At 47.3% G+C, this 23,069-nt stretch overlaps 1 protein-coding gene across 1 annotated transcript in view; it reads right to left on the reverse strand.

Moving 5' to 3' along the window:
- OLFM2 (olfactomedin 2) overlaps positions 1-17,242 on the reverse strand; it is a 74,389-nt gene extending 57,147 nt beyond the window's left edge. Inside the window, exon 1 of the mRNA XM_018051008.1 lies at positions 16,981-17,242. Within this exon, the coding sequence (XP_017906497.1) occupies positions 16,981-17,058 (78 nt within the window). The 5' untranslated portion in view covers positions 17,059-17,242. The remainder of the gene's footprint in view (positions 1-16,980) is intronic.

Raw genomic sequence — 23,069 nt, forward strand, 5'->3', positions numbered from 1 at the left:
TGGAAAACACCCTGATGCTGGGAAAGACTGAAGGTAGGAGAAGAAAGGGACAACAGAGGATGAGATGGTTGGATGGCATCACCGACTCAATGGACATGAGTTTGAGCAAGCTCCGGGAGTTGGTGACGGACAGGGAAGCCTGGTGTGCTGCAGTCCATGGGGTCACAAGCAGCCGGACAAGACTGAGCAACTGAACAACAATAGGATCAGAAGACAACACATGGGGATGGAGAGGAAGGGGCATATGGACTAAGTAGGGGAGTCAAACTTTAATCGAGGTGGTTGGGAAAAGTGACATTTGAGCAGAGACCTGAAGAAAGTGGAGGGAGCCATTTGGATATCTGAAGGAAGAGCTCCAGGCAGGAAGCATAGCAAGTGCAAAGGCCCTGAGACAGAAGCAAGTGTTCAAGGAACAGGAAAGACGCCAGCGTGCAGGTCGCAGCAGATTAAGCTGGGGAGAGATGGTGCTTGTAAAGCACTTTGCTGCTTGTCTGGGACATCGTGTTTCATAAATAGCTGACATTGTTATTATCTGCAACTGATAATGAGCTTTAGAAAAATGAAATGTCTCTTTGCCTACTTGTACTACAGCTTGCATTTAGGAGTGCTGAACACTTTGCAAATATACTTGCTGAGTACTGGGTGAAATCCCCTGTGAAAAGGACAGCACCTTTCCTATTTACAAGAGAGGAAACCACTCAGAGAGAAGCCAGGAGATAAATTCGAGCCCAGGATTTGAACCTAGGTGGGTCTGATTTCAGATCCCCAAGCCACTGGGCTCCAAGCCCTCCCAGTTTAGAGAATTTGAAACAGGATGATACTCTCACTCACTCACTGTTGGTGATGCAGGAAACTGCACTAGCTCCTTCCAGCCAAACTCCTTCAAGGAGTGGTCTACACTCACATCTATACTTGCCGTCTCTGCTCCCTCACCTCCCATTTCCTGTATGCTTCCCACAGTCCTCTCACTAAAGGACCAGTGGCCCTTCAATTTGTTCATCCAACGGGCTCATTTAGTCACTCTCACAGGTAAGCCCTTGTGGATCATTCCCTTCTTGAAAGTCATCTGTCCTTTGAATTCAGTGCTGCACCATCACTGTCTCCTGCCTTCTTCCTCAATGTCTCCTGGGGCTTTGTCCTAGGTTCCCAGCCCCTGTCATTCTGCATTCTGTGCCTGAACCATCCAGCATACTCACTCCTAGGGTTAGGGTTGCATTCAGCACACTCCCACCTCAGGACCTTTGCACTTGCTGTCTTCACTATTAACACAGCTATACACGTTGTTCATTTTTAAATTTTTCACTGTATTTATTTATTTCGGCTGTACCATGATATGTGAAAGCTTCCCTGTTGGCTCAGATGGTAAAGAGTCCGCCTGCAATGTTCAAGATCCAGGTTCGATCCCTGGGTTGGGAAGATCCCCTGAAGAAGGAAATGGCAACCCACTCCAGTATTCTTGCCTGGGAAATCACCATGAACAGAGGTGCCTGGCAGGCTACAGTCCATGGGGTTACAAAGAGTTGGACACGACTGAACTACTAACACAGTGGGACAAATGGCATGTGGGACCTTAGTGCCCCAACCAGGGATTGAACCCAGGCTCAATACATTGGAAAACAGAGTTTTATCACCACTGGACTGCCAGGGACGTCCCTAACTTTATTTATTTATTTGGCCATGCCACCGGGCATGAGGGATCTTAGTTTCCTGACCAGTGATTGAATCTACACCCTCTACCGTGGAAGCGCAGAGTCATAACCACTGGATGGCCAAGGAAGTCTCTGTGGTTTATTCCTTTATTTCACCTATATTTCTGGGCTATCATTATGTAGGTCAGAGCCATACTCTACCTTTCTCCAGAAAACTACATTTCCCAGGTTCTCTGGCACCCTGGCTTCCTGTTAGTCCCACCCAATGAGAGGCCCTGGAGGGAGACTGGAGAGTGAGGAGGAAGGGAGAGGGCCAGGGTATTTCTTCTTTCTCTCTCTGCTAGGGTGGCAGTGTGTATTCTGACAGTGGCCACACCTTCTCTATGATCCCATGATCCCAGCTCCCACAGCCTCTTCCTCATCACACCCTTCCTTTTGTCTTGTCCCTCCAGTAGCTTTGTGCTGTGGCTTATTCCTGGATTCCCTGATCATTCCATCAGGTTGGCTTCTCAACTCTTCCGTTTCGTGACAAACTAATTCTCTATATTATTAATACACTTCCTCTCGTTGAAACACCTAGAGTGGTTTGTTTCCCTGCCTGGACTCTGAGTGATCTGACCACTGTATCCTGAAGACCTCCCCCATCTCCATCAGCACCACCAACACCACTACCACCTCTCCATCCCTTATTCTGCTCTACTGTTTTTTGAACAATATCTATCACTATGTGACACTGTATTGTACTTTTGTTTCTGGTCTGTCTCTTCCACTAGACTTTCAGCTTCACAAGGGCTCCTACGTGCCTGTGTTTTCCACAGCTGCATCCTTACAGCTTAGGATAGTGCTTGGCATATAACAGTAAGTGCTCAAGGGGCTTCCTGGGTGGCTCAGTAGATAAAGAATCTGCCTGCAATGCAGGAGACACGAGTTCAATCCCTGGGTCAGGAAGATCCCCTGGAGGAAGGGACGGCAACCCACTCCAGTATTCTTGCCTGGGAAATCCCATGGACAGAGGAGCCTGGTGGGCTACAATCCAAACGGTCACAAAAAGTTGGACACAACTGAAGCGATTGAGCACACACGCACGCATGCACAGGTGCTCAAGAAATTATTAAATTGGCTGAATCTACAACCGAGACTCCCAAAGGTATTTCTACAGGCCATATCTCCACCTAGAGCTCAAATTCCTATGCCCATCTCCTCCCTGCTCATCTCCACCTGTGTCTTTCATAGGACTAATCACATATGACATCCACCAGGCAAACCTCAATCAAAAAGACAGGCAGAAGCAGGTGCTGGTGATGATGTGAAGAGACCAAAACCTCTTGCTAGTGGAAATATAAAATGTTGCAGACTTCTCTGAGGGTCCAGTGGGTAAGAATCCACCTGCCAATGCAGGGAACATGGGTTCAATCCCTGATCCGGGAAGATCCTATATGCCGCAGAGCAACTAAACCCATAAGAATCCACCTGCCAATGCAGGGAACATGGATTCAATCCCTGATCCGGGAAGATCCTATATGCCGCAGAGCAACTAAACCCATACACCACAACTTGAACCTGCACTCTAGAGTCCCTGCTCCTCAACAAGAGAAGCCACCACAGTGAGAAGCCCCTGTACCGCAACGAAGAATAGCTTCTGCTCACTGCAACTAGAGAAAACCCATGCGGAGCAAGGAAGACCCAGTGCAGTGAGCCAAAAATTAATTTAAAAAGTAAAATAAACTGTTGCAACTACTTTGAGAAACAGTTTAGCAGCTTCTTAAAATGTTAAACAGAAACTGACCATAAGACTCAACAATTCCATCCACTCAAGAGAAATGAAAGTATATGTCCATGGAAAGACTTGCACATGAATATTCATAACAGCACTGTTCACAATGAAACAATTCAAACGCTCATCAACTGGTGAAATGATATACTATGTGGTACTTCCATACACCATGGTACATCCATACAACTGGTGAACACATCCATACCATCGTGGTTCAGTGGTCAAGAATCTGCCTGCCAATGCAAGAGATGTGGCTTCGATCCTTTGATCCAGGAAGTTCCCACGTGTGGCAGAGCGATTCAGGCCGTGTGTCACGACTACTGCACCTGTGCTCTAGAACCTCGACTACTGGGCCCACAGGCCCTGAGCACCCTAGAGTCAGTGCTGCACAACAGGAGAAGCTGCTGCAGTGAGAGCCTGCGCAACAAAGGGTAGCCCCCGTTCAATGCAGCTAGAGAAAAGACCTCACAGCACAACCAAAAATAAATAAATAAAATTGAAAAAAGAATAATAAGGAACGAACAACTGATATATGCTTCAACATGGGTGAACCTTACACATATTTTGCTAAGTGAAAGAACCTATATATGGGTGAACCTTAAACATATTTTGCTAAGTGAAAGAAATCAGATACAAAAGGCCACATTTTGTATGATTTCTATTTACACAAAATGTCCAGAAAAGGCGAATACAGAGACAAAGAAATTAGAGCAGTGATTGTCTGAAATGGGATGGGGTGGGAATGAACTGCAAACAGGCGTGAGGGATCTTTTGCACGTGATATAAATGTCCTCTAACTAGATTGGGATGATGTTTGCACAATTCTGAAAATTTACTCAGTCACTGAGTTGCACAGTTAGGTGGATTTAATGGTATACAAAGTGAAAATGAAAGTCGCTCAATCATGTCAGACTCTTTGCGACCCCATGGACTGTAACCCGTGGGCTCCTCTGTCCATGGGATTCTCCAGGCAAGAATAGTGGAGTGGGTTGCCTTTCCTTCTCCAGGGGATCTTCCCAACCCAGGGATCGAACCCAGGTCTCCTGCATTGCAGGTGGATTCTTTACTGTCCGAGCCCAGAGAAGACCAATGATATATAAATTATAACTCAAAAAAACTGTTTAAAAGGGGGACCATGCCTAAACTTTCCCTGAAAGCTCCCTCCCCCGAGGAACCCTGTCCTGACATGAGAATGCAGCTGCTGCTGCTAAGTCACTTCAGTCGTGTCCAACTCTGTGTGACCCCATAAACAGCAGCCCACCAGGCTCCCCCGTCCCTGGGATTCTCCAGTCAAGAACACTGGAGTGGGTTGCCATTGCCTTCTCCAATACATGAAAGTGAAAAGTGAAAGGGCAGTCATTCAGTTGTGTCTGACTCTTCGAAACCCCATGGACTGCAGCCTACCAGGCTCCTCCGTCCATGGGATTCTCCAGGCAAGAGCACTGGAGTGGGGTGCCATTGCCTTCTCCGGACATGAGAATGAGTTCTTCCTTATTTTTTTTTTTTTTTCAGCATGTGGTGTCTTAGTTCCCCGACCAGGAATTGAACCCACAACCCCTGCAGTAGAAGCATGGAGTCTTACACTGGGCCACCAAGGAAGTCCCTTCCTTAAATTCTATATTCTATATTTCTTGCTTGCCCTACCCTGGTCCTGGCCCAGATGTACCCACAGTTAGAAACTATCGATTATGCCCCTCTTGTGTTCTTTCTCTGTCCTACTCCTCCATTCACATTATCACCAATGCCAGCTGAAATTGATGTAGAAATTTCTCCAGAAAGTGTCCCTTTTTCACTGTCACCATCACCACTCTAAACATCGTGTTGGGGAGTGCTACAGACTGAACGTCAGTATCCCCCTACTCCTTCCAAATTCACATGCTGAAAGCTAACCTTCAATGTGACAGTGTCTGGAGGTGAAGTCTTTGGGAGGTGACTAGGTCCTGAGGGTGGAGTCCTCATGTACAGGATTAGTGCCTTAATACAGAGACCCCCAGAGAGCTCCCTCTCCTTCCACATGAGGACACAGTGAGAAGACACCGAGAAGCTGGTCCTCACCAGACACCAAACCTACCAGCGCTTTCACTCTGATCCGGGGCTTCCCCAACTCCAGAACTAAATAGAATTCTGTTGTTTATAAGCTACCTGGTCTATGTTATTCTATTACAGCAACCTGAACACACCAGGAGTCATGAGAAGAAATCTTTTTCCCCTGACCTGAAAATTATCAGGAGGAAAAAAAGTTTGTAACAGTCAGAAACAGTAACAATAATTGCTAAGGTTTATTGAGTACTTATTATGAGAAGGCAGTGGCACCCCACTCCAGTACTCTTTCCTGGAAAATCCCATGGACAGAGAAGCCTGGTAGGCTGCAGTCCATGGGGTTGTGAAGAGTCGGACACAACTGAGTGACTTCATTTTCACTTTTCACTTTCATGCATTGGAGAAGGAAATGGCAACCCACTCCAGTGTTCTTGCCTGGAGGATCCCAGGGACAGGGGAGCCCCGTGCGCTGCCGTCTATGAGGTCGCACAGAGTCGGACACGACTGAAGCGACTTAGCAGCAGCAGCAGCAGAAGTAGAAGCTTTCTTTGGAAGGAAAGCTATGACAAACCTAGACAGTGTATTAAAAAGCAGAGACATTTTGCCAACAAAGGTTCATACAGTCAAAGCTATGGTTTTTCCAGTAGTCATGTACGTATGTGAGAGTTGGACCATAAAGGAGGCTGAGCACTGAAGCACTGATGCTTTCAAATTGTGGTGTTGGAGAAGACTTGTGAGAGTCCTTTGGACAGCAAGGAGATCAAATCACTTGTTCCTAAAGGAAATCAACTCTGGATATTCATTGGAAGGACTAATGCTGAACCTCCAGTACTTTGGCCACCTGATGCGAATAGTCAGCTCATTAGAAAAGACTCTGATACTGGGGAAGATTGAAAGCAAAAGGAGATAGGGACGGAAGAGGCTAAGATGGTTAGATAGCATCACCAACCAATGGACATGAATTTGAGCAAACTCTGGGAGATATGAAGGACAGGGAAGCCTGGCATGCTGCAGTCCATGGAGTTGCAAAGAGCTGGACACAACTTAGCAAGTGAACAACACCAACATGAGCTAGGCACCATTTGTAGCAATGTACATGTAATCACTCATTTACCCTCAGAATACCAATATGGAGTAGATAATTTCAATTTTTAAAATGAGGAAATAGTGGCACAAAGATGCTAAGAAATTTTTCCAAGATCCCCTGGAATCTAGCCCAGACTCTGGAGCCTGTTCCTGGATCATTCGGCCCTATTCAAAGGGGAAAGAATAAATGTTGATCTGTACCTCACGTCATATACAAAAGCCAATTCCAGGTAGATTTTACATCTAAATGTGAGAGGTAAACAATGAGTATTTTAAGTAAATATAGAAGAACATCTTCATTACTGTGGGGTGGGCAAAGATTTCTAAAACAGGACACTAACAAGCACTAACCTTGAAGGAAAAACATTATTATTTAAATTACATTCAGGGACTTCCCTGGTTAGTCCAGTGGTTAAGCATTATCCTTCCAAAGCACCGGATGTGGGTTTGATCCTTAGTCAAGGAACAAGATCCCACATGCTGTGGGGCAACTAAGCCTGCAAGCTGCTTAGAGAAGCGGCACAATGAAGACCCAACCCAGCACAGCCAAAAATAATTAAAGTTCATTTGTTAAAAAAAAAAAAAAAACCATAGTTAAAAATAAACTACATTCAAATTAAATTCTATTTATCAAAGACATTAAGAGAATGAAAAGACAAGCCACATAGTGGAAGATACTTGCAATCCTATGTCCAACAAAGAACTGATATCCTAATTTTAATTTATATGAGAAACAGAAATACAGATACAAAATTTGGATGTACACAAAACACATATTCTTACAAATTAATAAGAAAAAGGCAGACAGCCTAATAGCAAAATGGGCAAAAGACTTGAAAAGGCATTTCACAAAAGGGAATACTCAGGTGGTCAATAAACATGTGAACAGGTATTTAAATATTATTAGTCATCATGAAATGTAAATTAAACCCAAAATGTGATACCACTATACACCCATCAGAATGTCTAAAGCGAAACAAAGACAACACCAAGTGTTGGTAATGATGTAGAGCAACTGAAGGCTCAGACGCCACTAGTGGGACAGTTAACTGGTAAATTCTTTGAAGAGTCTTTGAAACTTTCGAAGACTGTTTGGCACTTACCTCCTCAAGTTCAACATATTCCTCCCCTGTGTATGCGTTCAGTTACTAAGTCATATCTGACTCTTTGTGATCCCGGGACTGTAGACCACCAGGCTCTTCTGTCCATGGAATTCTCCAGGCAAAAATACTGGAGTAGGTTGCCATTTCCTATTCCAGGGGATCTTACTGAGATCAAACTAGTGTCTCCTGCCATCTCCTGTATTGGCAGGCAGCTTCTTTACCACTGAGCCACCTGGGAAGCCCATATTCCTCCCCTATGACTCAGCAGTCCTTCTAGGTATATATACTTGAGTCTCACTATTTGTGGGTTCCGTGTTGTCAAACTCACCTACTCACTACAATTTACTTGTAACCCCAAAATCAATCCTCCTGGAGCTTTTGTGGTGATCCATGGATGTTCACAGGGTAGCAAAAATACTGAGTCACTGACACACAGGTTCCCAATGGATAGCCAATGCAGCCATGGCCTCTTGTTTCAGTTCTCATCACTGCAAACAACTTTCTCTCTCACAGTCTACTTGATGCTGAAATTTTCACATTCTCATGCACTTTATTGGTGATCTCACTGTTTTAAGGGACCACATGCACAGTGCTAAGTTCTGTCTAGTGTCCTAGGCAAAAGAAGGTTGTAAAGTGTCTTCTAGAGAAAATAGGACTCATTGATAAGCTTTGCTCGAGAGTGTCTTTGGGGGACTCAGTTGGTGGTCCAGTGGTTAAGAATCTGCCTTACAATGCAGGGGACGCAGGTTCGAGCCCTGGTTGGGGGAACTAAGATCCCATATGCGGAGGAGTAACTAAGCCTGAGTGTTGCCTGCATGCTCTGGAGCCTGTGCGCCACAACTAGAGAGGCCCCTTGACGCAACGACTGAACCCCAGAGACACAACTAGAGAAAGTCCCTGCACCGCAAGGAAACATCCCGCAAGACACAAGATCCCGCGAGCCACAGCTAAGACCTGATGTAACCAAGTAAATTAATTTAACTAAGGTTTAAAAAAAGAATGCCTTTGGCCATGAGTTTGATGCCAATGAATCAGCAACATATATTAAATAAAGTATTTTTAAACACAAACATTCATAAAAGGGGTTTGCGTATCGTTTCGTAAACAAAAATGGGACCAGAGCCTTGCAGGAATCTAACGCCATGATGACTCAGTATTCACAGCATACAGTCTTTACCTCACTAATTCTTTGTAGAACATAATCCCTTCGAAAAAAGAGAATCTACTGTAAATATACACCCAACAGAAATGCAAACAAGCATCACTAAAGGCAGGTATCAGGGTGTTTATTCAAGAATGTTTGTGTCAGCCACAAACTTCACCAACCCAAATGCCAACAAACAGTAGAATGGATATCTCACACTCGATATATTCACACAATGGAACACCACAAAGCAATAGAAACAAGCAGTCTACCACAAAACAATAATATGGAGGAATCTGACAAGCACTATGCTCAGCAAAACAAACTAGGCACCAAAAACAATATATTTAGTGACTTCATTAAGTTGAAAAGCAGGCCAAACCAGTGCATAGTGAGACTAGGCACTAGGTGGACGGGGAAGGTGAAAGCACAGATGGGAACTAGAAGAGGCATCAGGGGGCTCCGGATTCTTACAAAGTTCTGTTTCTCAACCCGGTACTGGTCCCATTATGTCACTTTAAGACAATTTCTAAAGAGCACTGTTATGATTTGCATATCTCTTTGTAGATATGTTTTATGTCAAAAAGGAAGTTCACTCAAAAATATGAACCAAGATACCAAGCATAAAGAGACTTCCCAGGTTGCTCAGTGGTAGAGAATCTGCCTGCCAATGCGGGAGAGCCGGGTTCAAACCCTGATCTGGGAAGATCCCCTGGAGAAACAAAAGACAACCCACTCCAGGATTCTTCCCTGGGGAATCCCACGGACGGAGGAGCCTGGCAGGCTACAGTCCAGAGTCCTAAAAGAGTCGGTGATGACTTAGCAACTTAACAACAACAACCAAGTATAAAATGTAAGTGTCATTTCTGTTTGAAGTGCAGCAGGTAAAAATGCTAGAATGTCCAGCGGAAAAGCTAGAAAACATAAACCAAGCAAAACTCAGTGTCCTTTCCAAGTGGCCTCTGTCAAAGGGACCATGTTGGCTCCCATGATATTTCATTCACACAGAGGAAAGGCATGAATTTCTGTCCACACATACAGAGCTTTGCATCCCTCAGAACACAAAACACACATGGTATTAATCTTCTAGCCTGTGCCTGCCTTGAGCTTTTTTTTTTTTTTGCTTGGTTACAACAGGTGTTTAGAAATGGTGTTAAAACATCTTCTCCCAGGAATTCTCTGTCTTGCCATCTCTGCTTTCCTGCCTGGTTCAGAATTCCAAGAGGAGACTCCAAAGGAGACAGCAGGCCTGGCTGAGGACTTTGGCCACTATGCAACGAGACGCACATTCCCCCTGCCCCCTAAATGTTGGTCCTGCTCTACCCACGGCTGCCGCCAACTTGCCTCTGGTTTTGTTAGCTCTTGTAATAATTCTGTTTTCATACCTTTACTCTCCCTATGCCGGCCTGTCTTCCAAGTTACAACCAGAGGATCTCTCCCTCTTACAAATCCAACCATGTCTCATTCCTGGCTTTAAAACCTTGTATTTAAACAACACAAAAGCAGACATCCCAATTTTGAAAACGGACAAAGGTCTTGACTAGACATTTCTCCAAAGAAGATATACAGATGGCAAACAACAACAACAAAAAAAAAACACATGAAAAAACGCTCAACATCATTAGCTCTTCTTTTTCCAACATCACTTAATGAAACGCAAATTGAGGCCACAATGAAGAACCGCCTTACACACCTTCAAATGAGAGCCCAGGAGCCACAACTACTGAGCTGATGTGCCGGAAGTACTGACGCCCGAGCGCCCTAGAGCTGGTGCTCTGCAACAAGAGAAGCCACCGCAATGAGAAGCCTGCACGCCACAACTCGAGAGGAGCCCCCGTTCATCACAACTATATAAAAGCCCACAAGCAACAAAGACCCAGCACAGCCAAAAATAAATTAATTAATTAAAAATAAATAAAATTTCTTTTTTAAATAGTAACACTTTTTTTTTTTTTAAGAGTAAACCAGCACTGAGAACCTACTGGATTTCCCAGAAGCAACACAAGTCAGTTTCTCTGCACAGACTTCATGGAACTTATTCTGACTCCTCTCTGCTCCTTCTGGTTTCTTCTTGATTTGTGGCTGAGCTCTGAATGGATGAGGGCTTCCCTGGTGGCTCAGATGGTAAAGAATCTGCCTGCAAAGCAGGGGACTTGGGTTTGGTCCGGGGATCAGGAAGATCCCCGGAGAAGGGAATGGTTGCCCATTCCAGTATTCTTGCCTGGGAACCCCAGAGATAGAGCTACAGTCCATGGGGTCGCAAAGAGTTGAACACAACTAGCAACTAACACTCTGAATGGATGGGGTGGTGAGACAGACCAGGCTTCTGTTCTGGAAGTGATGATAAGTCAATGTTCTCAGACATGAGTTCCTGGAAAAACATGAACAAAGTCTCCTGCCCCTGCCACAAAGCCCTTCTCCCCAACACAGCCAGGCTCAACTTGAAAGAAGTTAAATCTTCATCTCACTCCTTGAGAGCTCAGTCACCCAGCCTGGCGTCTGGTATAAGGCTCGAAACACAGAAGACTCACAATGGATGCTTTCTAAATGAATACATGGATGCATGAATAAATGAAAACAGCCTGTCACTGCTTCCCAGGCACTGGCCACCAAATTCTGGGGACAGAGTCATTGCTAACACCAGCTGCTGAGACAATAAGAAATCTACACATGTCCCTGTGGTCAACTTGTATGGACACAGAATCACTGTGCCTATACACCCATAGGGGTGATATGGCACACGTGTGTCCCGGTGCCCAGTTTGACCAATGCCAAGTACATGGCTCCTAAACATACACACATATGCGCATGGACACTATAGACACACTACTGTTGGGGCAGGGTTAGAGTGAAGTGAGTCGTACACAAGCAGAGTTTGATCCTGCCTTTATTTAAAACTTTGTTATTTTGTTCATCATGGATTTTTTTTTTGCATTGATTTTGATTTTCTTAAAATATTGCATAAAAATATTTATCTTGGGGGCTTCCCAGGTATCCCAGTGGTTAAGAATCTGCCTTGCAATGCAGGGGACACTGGTTCGATCCCTGGTCCAAGATCCCACCTGCCACGGAGCAACTAAGCACGTGGACCACCACTACTGAGCCTGTGCTCTGGAGCCCTTGAGCCACAACTACTGAACCCACAGGCTTCAGTTACTGAACCCGAGCACCCTCGAGCCTGTGCTCCATAACAAGAGAAGCCACCACGATGAGAAGCCCGAGCACCCCAAAGAAGAGTAGACCCCTTCTTGCCTCAGCTAGAGAAAGCCTGCGTGTAGCAGTGAAGACCCATCACAGCCAAAAAGTAAAAATAAACCTTTTTTAAAAAATATTGGTTTCTGAAGCTATTGGCACCTCCTTCAATTCTGCACCCAAGGCGAGTGCCTCACCTGTCTCACACCCTGGCCAGGACTGTGATTGACACACGCCCCCACCAAGGGCCTCTGCCTGCACCTCCTCACCAGAGTCAACGGGACACACACACAGTCTCTGCACAAACCTCATTCTACCACTAGATGTCGCCCCAGCTCCTCCAGCTTGAGCTCAGCAGCAACCCCTTAGGAAGAAAACGTCCAATTCACTTAATTATCTGGGAGTCCTCGAGATTTCCTTTTACTTCCCTCCACCCGAAACATTTACATTCTCTAATGGAGCCCTGGGGGAACAGCGTCTTAATCCTAAATAGTGGTGCCCTGGAGTGCTAGAATTTTTAGGCACAGATGAAGACGGGTTTTCCTAACGCCTGCGATCCAGGAGCGATGGTTGACTTGAAATTGGTGTGGGATAACCCAAGCGGAGGGTTGTTCCCCTGACCTTCCCTTGGCACAAGAGTCCCACTGTTTGAGAAAGAAAGAGACTCTGTGGGGGGAGGAGGTGGAGGGACTGATCCATTCATTCGACAGATATTTTTTGAGATCCTACTGCGCGCCAGACTCTGCTGTAAACACTGATACAACAGATCACCGGACCCCAATAAGTTGCCCCTCTAGGGGGAGAGAGACAATAATTTGCTGTTTTGTTGTTGTTTAGTCTCTAAGTCATGGCCGACTCTTTTGTGACCTCATGGACCGTAGCCCGACAGGCTCCTCTGCCCAGGCTCCTCTGCTCCTCTGCCTGGGATTCCCCAAGCAAGAACACTGGAGTGGGTTGCCATTTCCTTCTCCAGGGGATCCTCCCGACCCAGGGACTGAACTCATGTCTTCTGCATGGCAGGCAGATTCTTTACCACGGAGCCACCCAGGAAGCCCAATAAGTGAATAAACAAATCCTGGAAACGTAGTGACAAAGGCTATCAAGAAAAACAGCACAGAGGCAGAGCTCTCAGAGGAGGTGACATTTAAGCAGAAGGGGAGGGAGGAAGTTGAGTAGCTACCTAGGGGAACAGTGTCCCAGGCAGAGGGAATGACACGTGCCAAGGCCCTGAGGCATGCAGTATGAACTGAGCTATCCCTCCTGTCCCATCCCGCGAGGACCCCAGGAAAGAGGGGACCCCAAAGTCACACAGTACCAGAGATGTAGCTAGATCTTTTCTCTTTTTCTGACTGCTGAGTCTTCATTCCTTTGCTCGGGCTTTCTCTAGTTGCTACAAGTGGAGACTACTCTCTGGTTTCGGTGCAATGGCTGCTCGTTACAGTGGCGTCCTTGTTGCAGCGTACAGGCTCTGGGGCACACAGGCTCAGTAGCTGTGGTGCACTGAGGCTTAGCAGCCCTCCACGGCATGTGGCATCTTCCCAGACCAGGGACTGGATCAGTGTCCCCTGCACTGACAGGTACATCCCTAACCACTAGGATACCTGGGGAGTCCCAATGTAGCCAGATCTGAAACAGGACTTCCCGGTGGTCAGGAACGGAGCATCTTTCCAACAGGAAAGATGGTGAGCCTCGAAGCTATCAAGCTCTCTGGTAGCTCCAGACCCTGGATGGATGGACAGCTCCTCTGACATGTATTACTTTCCTGTTCTCAGGGTAAAATCAAGCTCCTATCCACAGCCCACAAGTTTCTACTTGGTCTGGTCCTTTTCTGGCTTCCCTGGCCTCCTCTTCCCCTCGGCTCTCCCTTCCCTCACTCCTCTCTAGCCACACCAGCCTTCTTGCTGCTCCTCAAACACGCCAAGCTTGTTCCTACCTCAGGGCCTTTGCACTTGCTGTTCCTGCTTTGAAAGCTTTCCCCCTGGGACACAGAAGGCATCTCTCTCACTTCTCAGGGAGCCTCAAATATCACCTCCTTAGAGACACAGTCTCTATCACACCTGCTAAAACAGCTCCCCACCCCACCCACCACCATCATTCTTTAACCTCCTTTGTTATTTAGTCACTAAGTGGTGTCTGACTCTTTTGTGACCCCATGGACTGTAGCCCGCCAGGCTCCTCTGTCCATGGGATTTTCCAGGCAAGAATACTGGAGTGGGGTGCCATTTCCTTCTCCAGATCTTCCCCGCCCAGGGATAGAACCTGCATCTCCTGCTTGGCAGGTGGATTCTTTACCACTAAGCCACAGGGAAGCCCTTAACCTCCTTTCCCCTGTTTAATCACTCTTCATGCCGCTTGCGCTGTATTATATATTGATTTAGTCGTTCACACTGTATTATACATTTATTCGGTTTTTGTCTGTCTCTCCTACTACAAGGGCAGCCCCAGGAGGGCAGGGACTCGACGACTTGGTTCAAGGCTGTATCTCCAGCGTTTCATCATATCTGTTGATTGAATGGACAAAGGCAGTTTCCAGAAAGGACCCCTGGTGGAGCCCAGGGCCCATCAGTGAGGGGAGGCGGCTCTGGGAAACAATGGAGGAGACTCGGAGGGGACAGAGTGTCCATTTTCCAGACCTCTCTCTTCGCTGGGGCGCTAGGCTGGGTGGGCAAGCTGGGACACACAACACAGAAGCGCCCACTGTAGCTAGTGGTAGGACCCGACCAGCATCACCCCAACTGCTTACCCCAGCTCTAAGTTCTGCCCCATCCACCGTTTAGCCCCGCCTCCACGGACTCAGTTTAGTCCCGCCCCCGAACAGCCTCATTTAGCTCCTCCCCCATGAATCGTCATGTGAGCCCCGCCCCCAAGCCTCTCCCACCCTTCTCTCGGGTCACCCAACGGCACCTCTCCCTGCACTCTCCCGCACCCCTAGACAATCTTGGCCACAGGACAGGAAATCTAGAGTTTCCTAAAGGTTAGCAGGGGTGAGGGAAGAGTCCCCAGATGGTGGTTCCAAGGATCCTTCTTGGAAATGCAATTCAACTTCCCTCCTGGTGCATTTTTATCCACCGGTCTCTTGAGTGTCCGCATCTTTTGGTTTCTTGTCTCTCACTCAGCTGACTTTCTTTACTTCTTTGGGATTCATGTGCCAATCGAGCACCTGTAGTGTGCAGCCTGATGCCTGGCACTAAGCACACTCCCCATCCCAGTCAGTACTTGGATACTGTGGTGGGAGAACAGAGTGAGGGAGGGGACCTCTTGAGGTCTTCTGTGGCCTGGAAATCCTTCTACCTAGAGTCTGATCTCCATCCCTCCCAATGTCCCCAGACTCCCAGGGTGGGCACAAGGGTCTGATTTCTTTCTTCTCTCTCTCTCTTTTTTGCCACACCACGCATCTCGTGGGATCTTAGTTCCCTGACCAGAGATTGAACCTGGGCCCTCAGTAGTGACAGTACAGAGTGCTAACCGCTGGACTGTCAGGGAAGGCCCTTTTTCTTCTCTTGACCACAAAAGAGAAGGACTGTTCTTCCTCTGAGTTTCTACCTAGAAACCCTTCTAGTGTGTACACAGGCGCTGTCCACACCCATAGAGTAGATTATTTAACAAGACAGTAAATGTGTGGGTTCAGGAGCCTTGGTTCAGTCCCAGCTCTGCCACACCCTAGCTGTCTGAGCTTAAGCAAGTGACCTAACTTTCCAGTGCCTTGGTTTCCCCATCTGTAAAGTGAAGGTAACACGAGCACCCATTAATTACTGATAAAATGCCTTAGTTCATTCTGTGTGCTTGAAACAGTGCCCGGCACATAATAAGCATTTAATAAGTGTTAGCTGTTATCATAATTATTATTTTATTATGTTGGATTCCAGCTTCCTTCTGAGCTTCTAACATTAGAAGTTAGGGGGCTCCCACCCCCAAGATGGAGGAGGAAAGAGGTTTCCCAATAGCATTAGAAAGCTGGGACCACCCCTCCTTTTGCAAAGCCTGCTCAAGAGGTGAGGTAGCATGGAGAGGGAGACACGCTTCTGTGAAAGCATGGAGTGTGCAGTGCACACACACACATGGATATACACGTTTGCACACACAGTCCTTGCCCCACACACCCCCTTTTAGAATGACTTGGGCACAGAATGACACACAATTACCCGAAGCTCCCACACAGCCACACACCTGGTCGCGCACATTTTGTACAACACCCAGGCAGATGGACAGAGTCGTAGGGACACTGACACACACAGTCCTTTACACACAGTCACAGCTGCCCAAACGCCACTGGGATTAACACAGACCTCACTTGCTGCCACTCTGCCAGTCACACGCACATACACAACTCCGGGTCGCAGACTCACAAGCCTCCCACTGTCACAACAGCCCTTCAAGTCACAGCTTCCAGCTGTGACACTCAGACTCTGCCTCACGTACACACATCCTCTCCCAATCCCGCCCCAACTCAGGCACAGCCAGCCCCACACCTGCACAGCCACACACACAAACTCTCAGTCACACCCAACCGTGACACAAAGGCCCCCACGTTTACCCAGCACCCCTCCAGCACCTCACACACATCCCCATCAGTCACACACATGTGAGTCCCACCCCCTGCCCACACTAGGGGGTGCTGGCGAGGAGTGGGGGGCTGTGATGGGGGGAGTGAAGGACAAGTAATGCCCAAACCCCCCTGAAGTCCCCTCCCACAACCCCACTAAGCTCGAGCGAGATGGCGGGTGTGGGCTCCGGGTCACCAAGAGGTTGATAACCCCGAAGCTGGAGTCAGGTGGTCCCCCAAACCTAGGATGCTTTGAAGCTGAATTTAAAGCTTCCCTTCTTATTCCCGAAGCCAGGGTGGATGGCCCAGCCCCTCCCCCGCTGCGACCCCCCTTCCCTCACCGCCCCGGGGGGGAGCCATGGAGCCCCCAGTCCCGTTTCTGCGGGACCTCCTGAGCCCCCTCCCCTCCTGGAGCCCTCCGCGCCCGCACCTGCCCGCCGGGCCCCTACCTGTCCGGCGAGGCCTGAACACAGTAGCAGCAGCAGCAGCGGCGGCGGCGGCGGCAGCGGGACCGCGAGCGGCCACATGACGTGCCCCCGGCCCGGCGTCCCGTCCCCCGCCCGCCCTAGCGGCGCCTCGGCCCGGGGACCGCCACCAGGCGCGACCCCGCCCGCCCGCCGGCCAGGGCGACCCTCCGCCGCCGCCTCCCCCGCCTCGCCGGCGGCTGGGATCCCGCCCCACCCCCGCCCCCCGCGCTCGCTCAGAGTCTTTGTTGCGGGCTCCGCCCCCCAGCCCAACCCCCAGCTCGTTTTCGGGAGCGGATCTTACTGGGTCTGGGGGTGGGGAAGAGGGGGAAGGAAGATGGAAGGAAGAAGGGGAGGGTAGCTGGGGACGCGACCCAGAACCCCAAGGCCATGGGGGGGGGGGGTGGTCATGGAGATGGGGGGGAGGGAGTGAGGTTCCATCACGTGGTTGTCAATTTCCCCCTCCCTGGACATTTCCTACGTTGTCGTGAGGGGTGGGAGGGGGATCAAGGGACGGATTAGTAGGAGGAAGGCCTGGTAGCAAAGAAGAGACATTGAGAGGCCTCATGTTTAAAGAAGTCAGGAGTGAACAGAGAAACTGAGGCAAAGTGTGTGAAACTCTTCTTTGCAGGAAGGGGCCACGGCCATGACATGGGGGGCGAGGGGTGGAGTGGAAGAAGGAGACAAAAAGGAGGACAGACGCAGCGGGCGGGAGATCGTTAGACTAGGCCGAAAGGGGTGACCAGCTGGTGGGCACCTTGTTTCCACCTCTTCCCCTTCTCCAGGGGTCCTCAGGCTGACTCCCTTCCCCCACCACACCTGCGACAGTCTCTCCCTCTCATTTCAACGGCCCAAGACTGGAGACCAGAATCCTAAGAGAATCCGTACTAACGCCACCTCCACACGAAGCTGTTTGCAGATGAGGAGCGTCCTTGTCTGGCCTCCATCCTTTCTCTGCCTCCCCGCTCCTCCTCGGCTTCCCCAATCGTCTTCTCTCCAAAGTCCTTCTGTGGCTTTTTTGACGGGGAGGGGTAGTAAGGGAGCAGGCCAGTCAGGTTATAGAGAATTGATCATAAATATTGGGAATAGGGAAGCATGGAATTTTGCTGATCCTATTGTGTGGGACAGATAACAAGTTATGGGTGTTTTTGTCAAAGCAAGGAGAAAGAGCTTGTTATACGATAAGACCTGGGTTCCACCCTGCTCTGTCCCTTCTCGGCCATGCAATGCCAGGCAAAGAGATTTCCTTCTCTTGGGAGAACTGTTTTTCCTCTTGAGTTGTTTGGGGACTTTGTGACTCACACATAAAGAGAGCACCTCGCCAGCGCTCAATTCCCAGAGGGCATTACTACAATGAACGATATATTAAAATTATGATCAGGTCATACTACGGTCAGGGTCATACTCGGTGTCCTGATTGTACGTTGTCAGTTTGGACATCAGCGCCATTGGGAGTCCTCACCATGGTTCATTCAGCTCCTGCCAGGTGGCCGTTACCCTGGTAACCCGCTCCTCCCTCTGCTGCTTCAGCCCTTGGAGGTGGTAGCTTGCTACTCTCGAGTAGATTCACTTTCTCGTATTTACTTTTAAAGCTTAACTGCCATCTCTGTGACTAAATCCCCATATAAAATTCTTGCTGTTGAACTATCTGGTGTGAGCTCTGTTTTTCTGACTGGACCCTGACCAATACATTCCACAGCTGTGGTCAGCCAATTTCAGTGCCCTGATCATGCTATAGTCAGTGTCCTGTTAAACTATGACCTGTGCTGGCATCAGCATCCTGGTCCTACTGGGGTCAGTCCTGCAGTCAGTACTCTGGCCTCTACTGGTCTTAACTGTGCTGTGGTCAGTGTGGTGGTCAGCTTCCTGGCTGTGTTGTGCTCAGAGTCACAGTCACTGTCCTGGTCATGCTGTGGTCAGGGTTCTGACCTAGCTTTGGACAGTGCCCTGGCCATGCTACCATCAAAATCATGATCAGGCTTTACCGTGCTCAATGTCATGCTCAGTGTCCTGGTTGTACGGTTGTCAGCTTTGAGACCAGCATCACGCTCAATGCTATGATGAGCATGGTGTCTGCCTTCCTCTGGGGTTAGTGTCGTGGTCAGAACTGAGCCCCAGCATTGAAAAGAGATCGGCTTCTCAAGGACCTTATACAACAAAACTGTTGGGTCAGGTGGCTTGGGGTCTGGCACTGGCAGTTGGCTCTCCACAGTGTGCAGAGGTAGGGTAGAAGGGCCATGGATCCCTGCCAACTCTCATCAGGTGTCACTGGGTTTTCTTAATTGGTGCTTGGGTATCCATTGGCTTTACTCACCTGTGACCCCTCTATGTGTCCAGCTAGAGGAAGAAACAGTCCAGGCCTTTGTTTTCCTTTACTCTTCACAGAGCCTGACATGGAGAAGATGATCAAGAACAATTTAACGAGTAAATGAACCTAAGCCATGCATTCTACCCAGGCCTTTGCTCTTGCTAATCCCACCATATATTATTCAGTGCTCCTTTGATAGCAAGTAGCAGAAAGACAATTGAATTGTCTTAAACAGTAAAGACTATCTATTATCTCACAAAACTGAAAAAAAAAAAATCAGAGGTAATGGAATTCAGGCATGGCTGGATCCAGGGATTCTGTTATATCATCAGAATTCTGTCTCTCCCCATTTATCATCTCTACTATTCTCTATGTTGTTGATGTTGTTCAGTCACTCAGTCATGTCTGACTCTTTGTGATCCCCTGGACTGCAGCATGTCAGGCACCCCTGTCCTTCACTATCTCCCAGAGTTTGCTCAAACTCCTGTCCACTGAGTCAGTGATGTCATCCAACCATCTCATCCTCTGTTGCTCCTTCTCCTCCTGCCCTCAAGCTTTCTCATCATCAGGGTCTTTTCCAATTAGTTGGCTCTTTGCATCAGATGGCATGGCATTTGCATCAAAGTATTGAAACTTCAGCTTCAGCATCAGTCCTTCCAGTGAATATTCAGAACTGATTTCCTTTAAGATTTACTGGTTGGATATCTTTGCTGTCCAAGGGACTCTCAAGAGCCTTCTCCAGTACCACAATTTGAATGCATCAATTCTTTGGCACTCAGCTTTCTTTATAGTCTAACTCTCACATCCATACATGACTGCTAGAAGAACCATAGCTTTGACTAAACAGACCTTTGTCAGCAAAGTGATGTCTCTGCTTTTTAATCCCTATTCTCTATAAGGGATCTCTTTTAGCCAGGAGATGACATAGATACTTCCCAGAAGCTTTCATCTTCCAAGCTCAGCAGCTTTAGCAAAAAGAGAGCTTGCAAAATAATGAATCTCATTGGCCTGTCTCAAGTTATGTGCCTATCTCTGAGCCAGTCGTATTTCAGAGGACTTGACTGTGTAGCTTGACCAGACCTGGTTCATAGATCACCCCTCTGGAGCCAGAAGGAGGAGTTAGCCTCATTTAAACTATATTGAATAGAAAACAAGGGGGTAGGGGTGGAGGATATGAAACTTTTACCATTGAAAGAGGGAAAAAATTCTGTGTATCAAAACCAAAAGACAATGAACTGTCTCAACACCATCCCAAGCCCCTAGTGTGCCTTCCTGTACTACAGAAGCTGCAAAGCTAAAAACTATGTTTGCCAGACTCCCTTGCAGCTAGATTTCTGTATGGCAATGAGATTCCATCAATTAGAAGCATGAGATGTGGGTGGAGGAAGTGAGTGAAGGTGGGTGGAGGTCATCTTTCTATTGTGTTACAGTGATGTCTAGCAAGCACAGTTGTAGAGACACTAGGTTTTCCTGCAGGAACGCTACTGTCTACAGTCACCAGTGTCACTCACTTTTGTTGAGAGGCAGTTGCAAGTGACAATGATGGAAGCTTCCAAATCTCTAAGTTAAAACCAGGGAGAAATATATATGTATATGTATATATATATATATATATATATATATTTAAGTTTTATTGAGATATAATTCACATACCATATAATTTTCTTTTTAAAATGTACAATTCAGTGGGGTTTGATATATTGCAGTATTGATTTTTTTAAGTTGTAAAATACATGTATCATAGAATTTGCCATTTAAACCATTTTTAAGGGTACAATTCAGTGGTATTAACTACCTCTGTGGTGTTGTGAAACTATCAACACTATTTTTTTCAATTTTTAGTTTTTATTTATTTATTTTTAATTCATTTTATTGGAGTATAGTTGATTTACAATGTTGTATTAGTTTCAGGTGTACTGTACAGTGAATCAATTATACATATACACATATCCACTCTTTTTTATATTCTATCCCCATATCGGTCATTCCAGAGTACTAAGTAGTTCCCTGTGCTATACAGTAGGTCCTTATTAGTTATCTATCTTATACATAGTAGTGTGTATATGTTAATCCCAATCTCCCAATTTATCCCTCCCCCATGAAACTGTTTTCAGAACTTTTTCATCTTCCCAAAATTTTAGATATTCTATATAAGTAGAATCATACAGTATTTGTCCTTTTTTGTCTGGCCTCTTCACTGAGCATAATGTTTTCGAGGTTCATCCATGGTATAGCATGTGTGAGAACTTTATTCCTTTTTATGGCTGAATAATATTCCATCATGGGCTCCCCAGATGGCGATAGTGGTAAAGAACCTGCCTGTCAATGCAGGAGACAAAGCGATGCAGGTTCGATCCCTTGGTGGGGAAGATCCCCTGGGGGAAGGCATGGCAACCCACTCCAGTATTCTTGCCTGGAGAAGCCCCATGGACAGAGGAGCCTGGAGGGCTACGGTCCATAGGGTCGCAAAGAGTTGGACACAACCGAAGCAGCTTAGCACACAATATTCCAATGTGTGGCTGGACCAGATTTTATTTACGCATTATGGTGCATTCTTGAAGTCAGTGGTTCCCAGTGTGTTATTCCCCACCTTCCTGTGAATAATAGAGGTAGAAGTTCCTGGAAGCACAAAGTTCCCTGATTTTGGTCCTTGTTTCCTGCAGCTGATCCCTGATTGACATGTGCTTGGAACATGCATTCCTCTTATTTGTACGGAGAAAACCTCATCGTTCACGAAGCCCTAATACCCCGGGCTATGTGAAACTACCCACTCAGGTCTACATCTCTTTAAAAAAAAAATTTTTTTTGGCCGTGTCTCACAGTTTGTAGGCCCCTAACAGGGGCCAACCCCATGTCCCCTGCTGTGAAAGTGTGGAGTTTTCACCACTGAACCAGCAGGGAATTTCCTACATCTCTTTAATAACAACCATCCCACTCATCGAGCTCCCACTTAGGACTCAACACCAGGTGAAGTCTTCCATTGCTTCTTTGAATTCCTCCAATAACCCTTGAGGTAGAAATTAGTATCCCCATTTTAAGATTGAAAAGTCTGAGGCTCAGAGAGGCCAGGTAACTTGGCCAAGACTGCCCAGCTATGAATATCAGGCACAGGATTCAAACCTAGTTCTGTCTGCCACAAAGTCAACCTATTGACCTCCGTAGTATTGTATTGGGTTATTTTTTCTGAATCTTTCCTTTCCTATCAATTCTGATTAGGCAACTGAGGGTCAGTCCTCCTGGAGACCCCTGGGAGAGCATGTAGATGATGGCTGCCCTTCCTAATTGTCCCACAGGAGGGTGAGGGAAGTGGGTTTTTATTCTCCAAATCCCACGTGTCACTGGGGGAGGGCTGCTCCCAGAAGGGTCAGCTCCTCAGCATTTCTGGTCTGGCTAGCATGTGAGCTGAGACGTCCCTGAGGCTGAAATGTGCACAGGAACCCATGAGGGCAAGGGGTATACAGGCAGGGAACTGACATCATCTGCCTTGGTCCCATTTTTCAGATGGAGAAACTGAGGCTCAGAGAATTTAAGACACTTGAGCAAGGCCACAGAGGGTGTATAGCAGAGCTTAAGACCGTAATTTGATTCATGTGCAATTCCAGACACAACGTACTTTCTTTTCTTTCTTTCTTTAGTTTTAGCTGCACTGGGTCTTCATTGCTGCAGTCTTTCTCTAATTTTGGAGACCGTGGGCCTCCCTTCATGGCAGTGGCTTGTCTTGCTGCAGAGCACAAGCTCTAGGGTGTGTGGGCTCAATAGTTGTGGC

The sequence above is a fragment of the Capra hircus genome, chromosome 7 (assembly GCF_001704415.2).
Source record: "Capra hircus breed San Clemente chromosome 7, ASM170441v1, whole genome shotgun sequence".
In the NCBI taxonomy this organism is placed as follows: domain Eukaryota; kingdom Metazoa; phylum Chordata; class Mammalia; order Artiodactyla; family Bovidae; genus Capra; species Capra hircus.